Source organism: Amblyraja radiata, chromosome 21, assembly GCF_010909765.2.
Source record: "Amblyraja radiata isolate CabotCenter1 chromosome 21, sAmbRad1.1.pri, whole genome shotgun sequence".
Taxonomy (NCBI): Eukaryota; Metazoa; Chordata; class Chondrichthyes; order Rajiformes; family Rajidae; genus Amblyraja; species Amblyraja radiata.
The window spans coordinates 42,318,409-42,332,304 of record NC_045976.1 but is presented as its reverse complement, the minus strand read 5'-3'; the positions used below and the strand labels follow the sequence as shown (position 1 = coordinate 42,332,304).

The 13,896-nt window shown below is 49.5% G+C and overlaps 1 protein-coding gene across 1 annotated transcript in view; it reads left to right on the top strand.

Moving 5' to 3' along the window:
- frmd4a (FERM domain containing 4A) overlaps positions 1-4,572 on the top strand; it is a 128,898-nt gene extending 124,326 nt beyond the window's left edge. The window contains 1 exon segment of the mRNA XM_033040192.1: positions 3,426-4,572. Coding sequence (XP_032896083.1) covers positions 3,426-3,528 — 103 coding nt within the window. The 3' untranslated portion in view covers positions 3,529-4,572.
- Positions 4,573-13,896: the final 9,324 nt, after the last annotated feature.

Genomic DNA, 13,896 nt, shown 5'->3' with positions numbered 1-13,896 from the left:
GAGGTCAGTACCTGTGATGGACCTTCGATGGTGGGGAGGTCAGTACTGTGATGGACCTTCGATGGTGGGGGGGGGGGGGGTGATAGTTTAGTTTAGTTTACTTCCGCAACATCATTTAAGAAACATTTAGACAGGTCCATGGATAGGACAGGTTTAGAGGGATATGGACCAAATGCAGGCCAGTGGGACCAGTGTAGATGGTCGGTGTGGGCAAGTTGGGCTGAAGGGCCTGTTTCCACACTGTATCACTCTGTGACTAGTTGGGGTTAGTATAGTTTATTGTCACGTGTACCAGTCTGCTGCCGCAAGGCATTTGTGTTTAAGAAGGAACTGCAGATGCAAGGCATCCCTGCTTCTCGACACCTGCCTGTCTGCAATAAATATCACCCTTGGGGTGAGAGTGAGTGAGTGAGTGAGTGAGTGAGTGAGTGAGTGAGTGAGTGGGTGGGTGGGTGGGTGAGTGAGTGAGTGAGTGAGTGAGTGAGTGAGTGAGTGAGTGAGTGTGTGAGTGAGTGAGTGGGTGAGTGAGTGAGTGAGTGAGTGAGTGAGTGAGTGAGTGAGTGAGTGAGTGAGTGAGTGAGTGTGTGAGTGAGTGAGTGGGTGAGTGAGTGAGTGAGTGAGTGTGTGAGTGAGTGAGTGGGTGAGTGAGTGAGTGAGTGAGTGAGTGAGTGAGTGAGTGAGTGTGTGAGTGAGTGAGTGGGTGAGTGAGTGAGTGAGTGAGTGAGTGAGTGAGTGAGTGGGTGGGTGAGTGAGTGAGTGGGTGAGTGAGTGAGTGAGTGAGTGAGCGTACTTCTGCATAACCATGTTGAATCACCTCGGCACATATAAGCCTCAGAATTAAAGGATGTTCCTTTAGGAAGGAGATGAGGAGGAATTTCTTTAGCCAGAGGGTGGTGAATCTGTGGGATTCTTTGCCACAGACGGCTGTGGAGGTCACAAGTCAGTGGGTATTTTTAAGGCAGAGATAGATAGATTCTTGATTAGTGCGGGTGTCAGGGGTTACGGGGAGAAGGCAGGAGAATGGGGTTAGCAGGGAGAGATAGATCAGCCTTGATTGAATGGTGGAGTAGACTTGACTTAATTCTGCTCCTATAATTTATGACCAATATAATAATGATGGATAATAATCACATGTATTACATTAATAATATAAATCGCACAATAATGTGGATTATTGTATGTACATAATAATGTGCATATTATGGGAGCATTGTAATTATTAGAGGAATATTATTGTGTATAATGTTATACAGATGATTATACAGATAATAATAACATTATTGTGTTCTCAAAGGTATCAAAGCCCTCCACCATCTGGCCCCCCCATATCTCACTGACGTCCTCTCCCCCTACCAACCCTCACGGTCCCTCAGATCCACATCAGCCGGTCTCCTCTCCATCCACAATTCCAACCTCCGCAGTTTTGGGGACAGAGCCTTCTCCAGGGCAGCTCCCAGGCTCTGCAACTCCCTCCCCCAACTGATCCGCAATTCCGTGTCCCTCACCATCTTCCAGTCCCGCCTCAAGACCCATCTCTTCACCTCTGCCTATCCTTAGCCCCACGTCCCCCTCCCTTTCCATCTGTGCTTGAATTGCCTCATATTGTGTTTTGTATTGAATTCTGCCTTTACTTTGTGTACTAGTCATGTCTCTACTATTTATTTCATTCCCCTTACATGTTTTTCCTCTACCTGCTAAATTTTTGTAAGGTGTCCTTGAGACTCTTGAAAGGCGCCCATAAATAAAATGTATTCTTATTATCATTATTAACATTGGTCTTGGTTTTGTCTGTTCTACTGGGTTTGCAAGGTAAGGTATAAACAGACTGAGAGGCTTTGATCAATTCCACACAGAAAGAATTGCATCACCAGCTTTAGGCTCAGGTTCATTCTTGTCACATGTAACGAGGTACAGAGAACGGCTTTGTTCCACCTGCCATCCAAATAGATCAGATGAACCATATTATGGATACAATCGGGTCCAACTCCAGTCCAACAGGTGGAGCAAAGGGGAAGATACAGAGTGCAGAATATAGTTCTCATCATTGTAGCGCATCAGTTCCACAGGCAAAGTCCAATGTCCGCAATGGGGTGGAGGTGAATCGGACAGCACCCTGGCTTATGGAAGGGCCGTTCAGAAGCCTGATACCAGAGGGGAAGAAGCTGTTCCTGAGTCTGGTGGTGCGCGCTTTCAAGCTTCTGTACCTTCTGCCGGACGGGAGCGGGGAGAAGAAGGATAGACCGGGGTGGGACAAACTAAACTTTCTAACCCTGGGTCGTGACTAACCTTTTCCTCACTTTTACGTCTTCTGACTAATATTCGTTCTTACCTGCTCCTTTCTCTCTCTCTCTCTCTCTCTCTCTCGTCTGCTCTACTGTAGAGAGACAACAGAAAACAGCACACCTTACGATGAGCAGAGCCTGTCGCCCAGCCACCATCACCCAGTAAAGTAGAGGTACGCGCAGCAATGAGTGTTGTGGTGATTCCCCCCCCTCCCTCCCCCGAGCCTCGCCCTCTCCCCCCCCCTCACCGCCTACAGCCTCTCTGTGATTCCTCAAGGGCCTGTCCCACTTACGCAACTTTTTCGGCGACTGCTGGAACCAGTCATAGTCGCAGAAGGTCTCCGGAAATGTTCAAAGTGTTGAAAATCCAGTGGCGCCCAGAACAAGGTACGACTCTTTAGGCGACTACTCACGGCCGTACGGGCTTCACCCCCCGCGACATGTCGCCTGTACGGTCGTGAGTCGCTCAAAGAGTCGTAGCGTCTTTCCGATTGCCGCTGGATTTTCAACACGTTGTAACAAACCTGTAACGAACTATGACGGGTGCCGGCAGTCGCCGAAAAAGTCGCGTAAGTGGGACAGGCCCTTTAGTTTAGTCCAGAGATACAGCGCGGAAACAGGCCCTTCGGCCCACAGAGTATGCGACCACCACACTAACACTATCCCGCACACACCAGGGACAATTTACAATGATACCAAGACAATTAACCTACGAACCCGCACGTCTTTGGAGTGTGGGAGGAAGCTGAAGATCTCAGAGAAAACCCACGCAGGTCACGGGGAGAACGTGCACACTCCGTACAGACAGCACCCGTAGTCGGGATGGAACCCGGGTCTCTGGCGCTGTGAGGCAGAAGCTCTACCCCGTTCAGCCGGGAAGAAACTGTCCCTTAACCTGGAGGTGTGTGTTCGTTTTCACACTTCTGTACCTCTTGCCCGATGGGAGAGGGGAGAAGAGGGAGTGACCGGGGTGAGACTGGTCCTTGATGATGCTGCTGGCCTTGCCGAGGCAGCGTGAGGTGTAGATGGAGTCGATGGAAGGGAGGTTGGTTTGTGCGACGGTCTGGGCTGCGTCCACGATTCTCCGCGGTTTATTTGCGGCCTTGCGTGGAGTTGCGTGACTCTGGTGTTTTATCTCTGCAGGACCTACCAGGACTCGTGCTTCATGGACAGACCCCTCTATTCGGATCTGGCCGATGTCCATTGGCACGGCAACGACAGTGTGAAGCCCGGGACCCTCGTCTGACCACGGAGACCGCGCCCAGCGATGACCCTCGCCCCCACAGTGACCCTTGCCCCCACAGTGACCCTCGCCCCCACAGTGACCCTCGCCCCCACAGTGACCCTCGCCCCCACAGTGACCCTTGCCCCCTCAGTGACCCTCGCCCCCACAGTGACCCTCGCCCCCACAGTGACCCTCGCCCCCACAGTGACCCTCGCCCCCACAGTGACCCTTGCCCCCACAGTGACCCTTGCCCCCACAGTGACCTTCGCACTCTCCCACTGGACCCCAGCTAGACAGCCCCAAGCACACACTCACACACACACACACACACACACACTCACACACACACACACACTCACTCACACTCACACACACACACACACACACACACACTCACTCACACACACACACACACTCACACACACACACTCACACACACACACACACACTCACTCACACACACACACACACTCACACACACACAAGATTATTTTTAAAAAGGTCTGAAATCAGAAATTATTTGCAGACAGCAAACCACACGCACCCTGAACCCTGACCCCCGAGACTGTGAACCCTGACCCCTGCCCCCTAGACCGTGACCCCTGTGTGTGATCCCGCTCCTGTCTCTGGTGGGAAACCTCGCCAGGAATTCCACACTTTGGGATTTGCGGGAGTTCCGTGAATATTACTTGGAACGTGGACCGGACGTCTGCGGTCAGTTGGCGGCCCGCAGACAAGTGGCCGCGTGTCGGGACCACGTGCGACCTCACCCACGCCAGCGCCGGGCAGCGAGCTCACCCACAGCCAACCCCGGCCTAAAGCACACCGGACACCCACCGAGTGGACACAGGAGTGGAAGGCAACCTCATCTCCATTACACAGCTACATTTCTTCACCAGATAAAAGCTGTCCAGAGTCTGAACTCCCCAGAGGAGCGTGGGTGGGTGAAGCTCAACAGACTTGGTACTGGAGTTGGGCGTTTCAATGCCAGCGTGTGGAGATGGGGAGCCCAGCCTGTGAATGTGGAGCAGAACAACAGACAGCCAACCATGTCATCTCTGGGTGCCCGCTCTACCACCCACCAAATGGAGCTGTGTCAGGGCCTGGCAGACATTGACGCCAACAGAGGCAACAACCTGGCTGCTCAACACCCGGCTTGAGATCTAACTATTCCTTTGGTTTATTCATGTTTCATTCGCAAGAAGCCCCCGGACCCTTCTCCGGGTGACAGACGAGTCGTGCGGAAACTCCTGGCAGAGGCTCCGGGAAAGCCACAAGATGAGTGTTTAAGAAGGAACTGTGCAGATGCTGGAAAAATCGAAGGTAGACAAAAGTGCTGGAGGAACTCAGCGGGTGCAGCAGCGTCTATGGAGCGAAGGAAATAGGCAACGTTTCGGGCCGAAACCCGAAAGGGTTTCGGCCCAAAACGTTGCCTATTTCCAGAAGGATTTCGGCCCGAAACGTTGCCTATTTTCAGAAGGGTTTCGGCCCGAAACGTTGCCTATTTTCAGAAGGGTTTTGGCCCGAAACGTTGCCTATTTCCTTCGCTCCATAGATGCTGCTGCACCCGCTGAGTTTCTCCAGCATTTTTGTCTCCCAAGCCACAAGACGAGTCCTTCACACTGACCCAGCCCCAGGGCGTTGGGAAGATTCCCAGTTCCTCCACTTTAAGCAAAGGTGAGCGCTCGGTAACGCATCGAGGGACCAAATGAACCGTGTCCCCACCGGACAAGATGCACAGGCCTTAACTAATCTTCAGGAAGGGAACTGCAGACGCTGGTTTACACCGAAGACAGACACAAAGTGCTGGAGTAACTCAGCGGGACAGACAGGAATGGGCGACGTTTCGGGTCGAGACCCTTGTTCAGACTGTGCCTGTGATTGGGATTGGGGGGGGGGGGAAGGGGTTGGCATCACGGCACAATATCAGGCTCAGGGCGAGATTTAAATCCTCGGCCACTCGATGTCTCCCAGAGACTTTTGCTGAGTTATGAGGTCAAGGCCTTTCCAGAAGTATTTCCCCATGAAAGTGCTCATCAGAAATAATTTAGTGGCTGGGAAGCCCGGCGTGCTGAGTTTCCGTGTGTGTCTGCGTGCGTGTGTGTCTGCGTGTGTGTGTGTCTGCGTGCGTGTGTGTGTGTGTGTGTGTGTGTCTGCGTGCGTGAGTGCGTGCGTGCATGAGTGCGTGTGTGTGCGTGCATGCGTGTGTGCGCGTGTGTGTGTGTGCGCGTGTGTGTGTGTGTGTGCGTGCGTGAGTGTGTGCGTGCGTGAGTGTGTGCGTGCGTGAGTGTGTGCGTGCGTGAGTGTGTGCGTGCGTGAGTGTGTGCGTGCGTGAGTGTGCGTGTGCGTGTGTGTGTGCGTGTGTGTGTGCGTGCGTGAGTGTGTGTGCGTGCGGCGTGAGTGTGTGTGCGTGCGTGAGTGTGCGCGTGTGTGTGTCTGCGTGCGTGAGTGTGTGTGTGCGCGTGTGTGTGAGTGCGTGCGTGTGTGTGTGCGTGCGTGTGTCTGCGTGCGTGCCTGTGTGCGTGTGTGTGTGAGTGTGTGCGTGTGTGTGTGTGTGCGTGTGTGTGTGTGTGCGTGTGTGTGTGTGTGCGTGTGTGTGTGTGCGTGTGTGTGTGCGTGTGTGTGTGCGTGTGTGTGTGCGTGTGTGGTCCTCCGGAGAGAATGGATTGCAGAGAACCAGACACCGCCGTGTTTTTTTCTCTCTCTTCGGGGAGAGAGAGGAGTGGGGGGGGGGGGGCTGAGGGGGGATTGGGTCGAAGCTAAACAAGAGGCCAGCATCCTCACAAGCGCTCGCTGTGGGCTGAATTATTCTCCAGTTACCATTGTGGAAAAATGTTAAAAGTTCCAATATGTTTTATAATTCAGTATTAGTTTAGTTTGGACTTAGACAGTCACTTTTTCAGGTGCTAATGCAAAAGACATTTACCACTAGAACTAGTTGTAGGTTTAAAATCTATAAATGTCAATAGTTTCATGACAAGTTGTATAAATTAAAAAACAAAGTCGTTAAATTAAATGCAGTAGGTTGCTGCCTGAAGACTGTAGATTCTTAAAGCATGTCAGTCAAATGTATTTTTTTTTCACCCCTCTGGTTTTATGTTCGATTTTAATCAAAGGAGGACTCAATGGTGTAGCAGGCGCGGAATTGTGAAATTCTGCTATTAATTTATTGGTTTTTGTATTAAGAATTTGTATAGTAACTTGACATTTTGCAGAAGTTGGCGATCCTAAAATGAAACGTTTTCAAGATCACGGCTTCCTTCTGTCGGTGGTCCTTGAAAAACTAACAGAATAAATTATTACTGTATGTTACCAGAATGGACCCCGTATCTTGGGCAGCGGTCTCGCAGGAGGGGGGAGGGGGGGGGGGTTCTACGCCCAGGTATTCGTCATTAGCTGTGTGGGAGAGAACTGCAGATGCTGGTTTAAATCGAAGGTAGACACAAGATGCTGGAGTGACTCAGCGGGACAGGCAGCATCTCTGGAGAGAAGGAATGGGCGATGTTTCAGGTCGAGACCCTTCTTCAGACTGCTACCTTCGATTTACCACAGACCTGTTGTATTCATGTTTGGCATTGACAGACCCCTGATGAAGGGTCCCGACCCGAAACGTCACCTATCCATGTTCTCCACAGATGCTGCCTGACCCGCTGAGTTACTCCAGCACTCTGTGAAACGTCACCTATCCATGTTCTCCACAGATGCTGCCTGACCCGCTGAGTTACTCCAGCACTCTGTGAAACGTCACCTATCCATGTTCTCCACAGATGCTGCCTGACCCGCTGAGTTATGGTGCAGCAGCATCTATGGAGCAAAGGAAATAGGCAACGTTTCGGGCCGAAACCCTTCTGGAAATAGGCAACGTTTCGGGCCGAAACCCGGAACGGTTTCGACCCGAAACCCGGAACGGTTTCGACCCGAAACGTTGCCTATTTCCTTAGCTCCATAGATGCTGCTGCACCCGCTGAGTTACTCCAGCACTCTGTGAAACGTCACCTATCCATGTTCTCCACAGATGCTGCCTGACCCGCTGAGTTACTCCAGCACTCTGTGAAACGTCACCTATCCATGTTCTCCACAGATGCTGCCTGACCCGCTGAGTTACTCCAGCACTCTGTGAAACGTCACCTATCCATGTTCTCCACAGATGCTGCCTGACCCGCTGAGTTATGGTGCAGCAGCATCTATGGAGCAAAGGAAATAGGCAACGTTTCGGGCCGAAACCCTTCTGGAAATAGGCAACGTTTCGGGCCGAAACCCGGAAGGGTTTCGACCCGAAACGTTGCCTATTTCCTTAGCTCCATAGATGCTGCTGCACCCGCTGAGTTACTCCAGCACTCTGTGAAACGTCACCTATCCATGTTCTCCACAGATGCTGCCTGACCCGCTGAGTTACTCCAGCACTCTGTGTCTATAAACTAAACGCTGCTTGTTTTGAAGAACTACAATATTGCCGATCTGCATATCAATTAACAATTTATCAATAATTAATTTCCCATCAGCATAATGCTCTTTTTTTTTTAATTTTGTGACCAAATCAACTTCTAATTTTATGAACTAATAAGGATAAGTTATAAAATGAACACATTAAAAATTAAATATTACATCCCAAATACTTCTATGTTCATGTGATAGGAGCAGAATTAGGCCATTCGGCCCATCAGGTCTACTCCACCATTCAATCATGGCTGATCTATCTCTCCCTCCTAACCCCCTTCTCCCCATAACCACCGACACCCGCACTAGCTAGTGACTAGCTCTAAACTAGTTAAACTGTTGAAAGGCCAGACTGACTTATTTAACGAAAGCATTTTATTTTTCAAACTTCAATAAACTTTTTGAAGAGAATAAAAATTTTAATTTGAACAATGCGCGCAGAGATTCAGCGCGGGAACAGGCCCTTCGGCCCACTGAGTCCGTGCCGACCAGCGATCACCCGTTCACACTAAATCCGTGTTATCCCACTTTCTCATCCACTCCCTATAATAATAATAATAGCTTTATTTATATAGCACATTTTAAGTCAATTTGCATTGACACCAAAGTGCTTTACATAAATTAAATAATAAATTTACATACAAACCATAGAAAAAGGTTAAAATTAAATAAAGAAAGAAAATGGACACAACACATTATAGAGTTCAACACAAACGTCCCCCCCACAGCAGAATCAAAAATTTCCACTGTGGGGAAAGGCAGCAGAAAGTTAAGTCCTCTTCCTCTGAAACACCCGAGGTCGGGGCCCATTCGTGGCCTTGCAGCCAGTCCGATGTTTTCAGGGCCCTCTTGCCGTGAAGATGGAACACTGGCGTCGGGTGAAACAATTTCCCCCTACACCCTAGGGGGAAATTTACAGAGGGGCCGATTAACCTACAAACCCGCACGTCTTTGGGGTGTGGGAGGAAACCATGTTCGGCAAAGACAACGTGGGCCGAAGGGCCTGTTGCTGTTACATGATCCATGAAACCGGAGCAGCCGGAGGAAACCCATGCGGTCACGGGGAGAACGTGCAAACTCCACACAGACAGCGCCCGTAGTCGAGCAGTCACACAGCAGCCGAGGTCGGGATGGAACCCGGGACTCTGGCGCCGTGAGGCAGCGGCAGGGGCGGTGACAAAGAAACGCTTGCATCGTTCTCCACACGCTGCGAAGAGGTGGACAACTGTCTCCTCCCCGTAGCAGCCGTCCCGAGGGCAGCGTGGGTCGGGAGTAAGACTCCGACATATTCACTCCTAAAATAAACTTGTCGGAGCGGTCACGGTGGCGCAGCGGGTAGAGCTGCTGCCTCGCAGCGCCGGAGACCCGGGTTCCATCCCGACTACATAGAAACATAGAAACATAGAAAGTAGGTGCGAGAGTAGACCACCAGGTCCGTCGAGCCCGCACCGCCATTCGCTCATGGCTGAACACTAAACAGACACACTTACCCACAAACAGTAGACACAAGACACAGAACACAAGACACTACCCTCCCCTTTATACCGCTATCACCCCTCTCCACCCCAAGAACCTCGCGATCTCCTGGGGGAGGCAAAAAAAACGGATAAAAACCCAGGTCCAATTCGGGAAAAAAATCCGGGAAATTCCTCTCCGACCCCAATCCAGGCGATCGACACTTGTCCAGGAGATCACTCAGGTCTTACTATACTAACCATACCTAGGTCCATATCCCTGCCCTCTCCCCGTAGCCCCTTATCCCCTTGGCAGCTAAAAAACCATCTATTTTAGTCTTAATATATTTAAAGTTTCTGCTTCCACTGCTCCCTGGGGCAGTGAATTCCATAAATTAACCACCCTCTGGGTGAAGAAGTTCTTCCTCATCTCAGTTTTAAAAGAGCCCCCCCTTATTCTGCAACTATGTCCCCTAGTTCTAGTTTCCCCGATCATTGGGAACATCCTCGGTGCATCCACCCGATCAAGGCCCCTCACGATCTTATATGTTTCAATGAGATCGCCTCTCATTCTTCTAAACTCCAAAGAGTAGAGTTCCAGCCTACTTAACCTTTCCTCATATGTCAATCCCCTCATTGCAGGAATTAATCTTGTAAACCTTCGCTGCACTGCCTCCAGGGCTAGTACATCCTTTCTTAAGTATGGACCCCAGAACTGTACACAGTATTCCAAATGTGGTCTCACTAATACTGTGTACAGCTGCAGCAAGACCTCCGTGTTTTAATACTCAATCCCCCTAGCAATAAAGGCCAAAACTCCATTGGCCTTCCTGATTGCTTGCTGCACCTGCATACTAACTTTTAGTGATTCATGTACTAATACCCCTAGATCCCTTTGCGTTGCATTACAACGCAGCTCCTCCTCATTTAGAAAATAACTTGCCCTATCATTTTTTTTCCCAAAGTGAATGACTTCACATTTATTAGTATTAAATTTCATCTGCCAAGTTGTTGCCCACTCACCTAGCTTATCTATATCCTTTTGCAGACTCTTCCTATCCTCCTCATCCCCTACTTTTCCTCCCATTTTTGTATCGTCCGCAAATTTTGATATATTACACTTGGTTCCCTCCTCCAAATCATTTATATAAATTGTGAACAACTGGGGTCCCAGCACCGACCCTTGCGGAACCCCGCTAGTTACCGGTTGCCATCCCGAGTATGAACCATTTATCCCCACTCTCTGCTTCCTATTTGTTAGCCAATCCTCTACCCATGCTAATATATTACCCCCAATCCCATAATTTTTTATTTTTAGCATTAGTCTCTTATGTGGCACCTTGTCAAAAGCCTTTTGGAAGTCCAAGTATACCACATCCACCGGTTCCCCTTTATCCACCCGGGTTGTTACTTCCTCAAAGAATTCGAGCAGATTCGTTAAACAGGACTTCCCCTTCACAAAACCATGCTGGTTCTGTCCGATGAAGTCATGTTTATCCAAGTGCCCCGTTAGTGTTTCTTTAATAATTGTCTCTAACATTTTACCCACCACCGATGTTAGACTAACCGGTCTATAGTTACCCGCCTTCTGTTTACTTCCTTTTTTAAATATAGGTGATACATTGGCCATTTTCCAATCCACTGGGACCGTTCCTGCCTCCAGGGAGTTTTGGAAAATTATCACCAATGCATCCACAATCCCCACCGCTATCTCCCTCAAGACCCTTGGATGTAATCCATCAGGCCCAGGGGATTTATCCTCCTTCAGTCTCATTAATTTCCCTAATACCACCTCCTTGGTGATCTTAATAGTATTTAGCTCCTCCATTCCTACCGCCCCCTGTTTATCCAGCGTTGGAATATTTTTTGTGTCTTCTATGGTGAAGACTGATACAAAATACTCGTTTAATGCCTTTGCCATTTCCATGTTCCCCACCAACAACTCTCCAGTCTCACCCTCCAATGGACCAACGTTCACCTTAGCCACCCTTTTTCTTTTTATATAGCTATAAAAACTCTTACTATTAGTTTTTATGTTGTTCGCTAAATTCCTTTCATAGTCTATTTTCCCCGTCTTAATTAATCTCTTAGTTATTTTTTGCTGACCTTTAAATGCTTCCCAATCCTCTACCCTCCCACTATCTCTGGCTACCTTATATGCCCTTGCCTTCAGCCGAATACTATCCTTTATAGTTTTACTGAGCCATGGCTGACTGTTCTTACCCTTACCCCTTTTTTTCTTCATAGGAATAAATTTTTCTTGAAGGTTATACAGTAGACCCTTAAACGTACACCACTGCTCATGTACCGTCTTATTCTTGAGTCTGCTATCCCAGTCAACTTTGATCAGCTCAGTCCTCATACCTTCATAATCCCCCTTATTTAGACTAAGCACCCTAGCCAGACTACGGGTGCTGTCTGTGCGGAGTTTGCACGTTCTCCCCGTGACCTGCGTTGGGTTTTCTCCGAGATCTTCACTTTCCTCCCACACTCCAAAGACGTGCAGGTTTGTGTCCACGCTGTATCTGAACTATGAAGACAGACACAAAATGCTGATGTAGCTCAGCGGGACAGGCAGCATCTCTGGAGAGAAGGAATGGGTGACGTTTCGGGTCGAGACCCTTCTTCAGACTGATCTTTGATGACTGTGTGACACACATTTTTCACATTTGAACTGGATAAAGGGCTGGAATTCAATTCAGAAAATAAACTGTGGCTTTAGTTCCGAGACCACACACACGGGATTCTGCAGCTTAGGAATTTGGTGGTTTCACTAAAATGTCAGCACAGTCAGAAACAACAGTGACACACATTGGCCAGCCGTGCTTCGAGAGCAACCTCTCATTCATCATTCAATCCCATTGTTTCAATAGGTATCTGTCTAGGGGTTGGAGAAACAAGGAACAGCTGACGCTGGTTTACAAATTAAAAAAGACACAGAGTGCTGGAGTAACTCAGCGGGCCAGGCAGCATCTGTGGAGAACATGGATAGGTGATGTTTCACAGAGTGCTGGAGTAACTCAGCGGGTGCAGCAGCATCTATGGAGCTAAGGAAATAGGCAACGTTTCGGGTCGAAACCCGGAAGGGTTTCGGCCCGAAACGTTGCCTATTTCCAGAAGGGTTTCGGCCCGAAACATTGCCTATTTCCTTCGCTCCATAGATGCTGCTGCACCATAACTCAGCGGGCCAGGCAGCATCTGTGGAGAACATGGATAGGTGACGTTTCACAGAGTGCTGGAGTAACTCAGTGGGTCAGGCAGCATCTGTGGAGAACATGGATAGGTGACGTTTCACAGAGTGCTGGAGTAACTCAGCGGGTCAGGCAGCATCTGTGGAGAACATGGATAGGTGACGTTTAGAGTTGGGACCCTACTTCATATAGGAGGGTGGGAAGAAATTTAGAAGAGGGGGGGGGGGCGGGGGGGCAGGTAGTAGGTGAAGGTGAGCAACAGGTGATAGGCAGGTAGACTAAAGGTGAGATAAGGATTGAAGAGTTGTGGATTGTGAAGCCAGACAAAGATTACCCTACGATGAGCGTTTGTCGGCACTGGGCCTGTACTCGCTGGAGTTTAGAAGGATGAGGGGGAACCTCATGGAAACTTACCGAATAGTGAAAGGCCTGGATAGAGTGGATGTGGAGAGGATGTTTCCTCCAGTGGGAGAGTCTAGGACTAGAGGGCACGGCCTTAGAATTAAAGGACGTTCCTTTAGGAAGGAGATGAGGAGGAATTTGTTTAGTCAGAGGGTGGTGAATCTGTGGAATTCATTGCCACAGACGGCTGTGGAGGCCACAAGTCAGTGGATATTTTTAAGGCAGGGATAGATAGATTCTTGATTAGTGCGGGTGTCAGGGGTTATTTACCATCGCCCGCCGGGGGCTTTGACTGACATCGGGAGGAGATCGAGGAGTGCAGGGGAGAGATAAGACTTTGCCTTCCATCACAGTGAGGAGGAGATTGCATGACTGCAGAAACAAATTTCGTTTGAACCTCTGGGTTCAAATGACAACAAATAAATTGTATTGAATTGTATTACGGGGAGAAGGCAGGAGAATGGGGTTAGGAGGGAGAGATAGATCAGCCATTATTGAATGGTAGAGTAGGCTTGATGAGCCGAATGGCCTGATTCTGCTCCTATCACATGACTTTATGGATGGAGGGGTCAAGTCTAGGTGGGGGACAGAGGAGAGGTTACTTAAAATGTAATGTTCACACCATTAGGTAGTCAGCCACCAACCCAAAGGATTCTCCATGACTAGGTTTAAGAGGCATTTAAACCGATACATTCTCATCCACTCCCTACGCACTAGGGGGCAATTTACAGTGGGGCCGGTTAAACTACAAACCCGCGTGTCTTTGGAGTGTGGGAGGAAACCGGAGCGCCCGGAGAAAACCCACGCGGTCACAGGGAGAACGTGCAAACTCCACACACACACACAAACGGGGATCCAGGGTCAGGATCGAACCCGGGTCTCTGGCGCTGCGAGGTGTCGCAAAC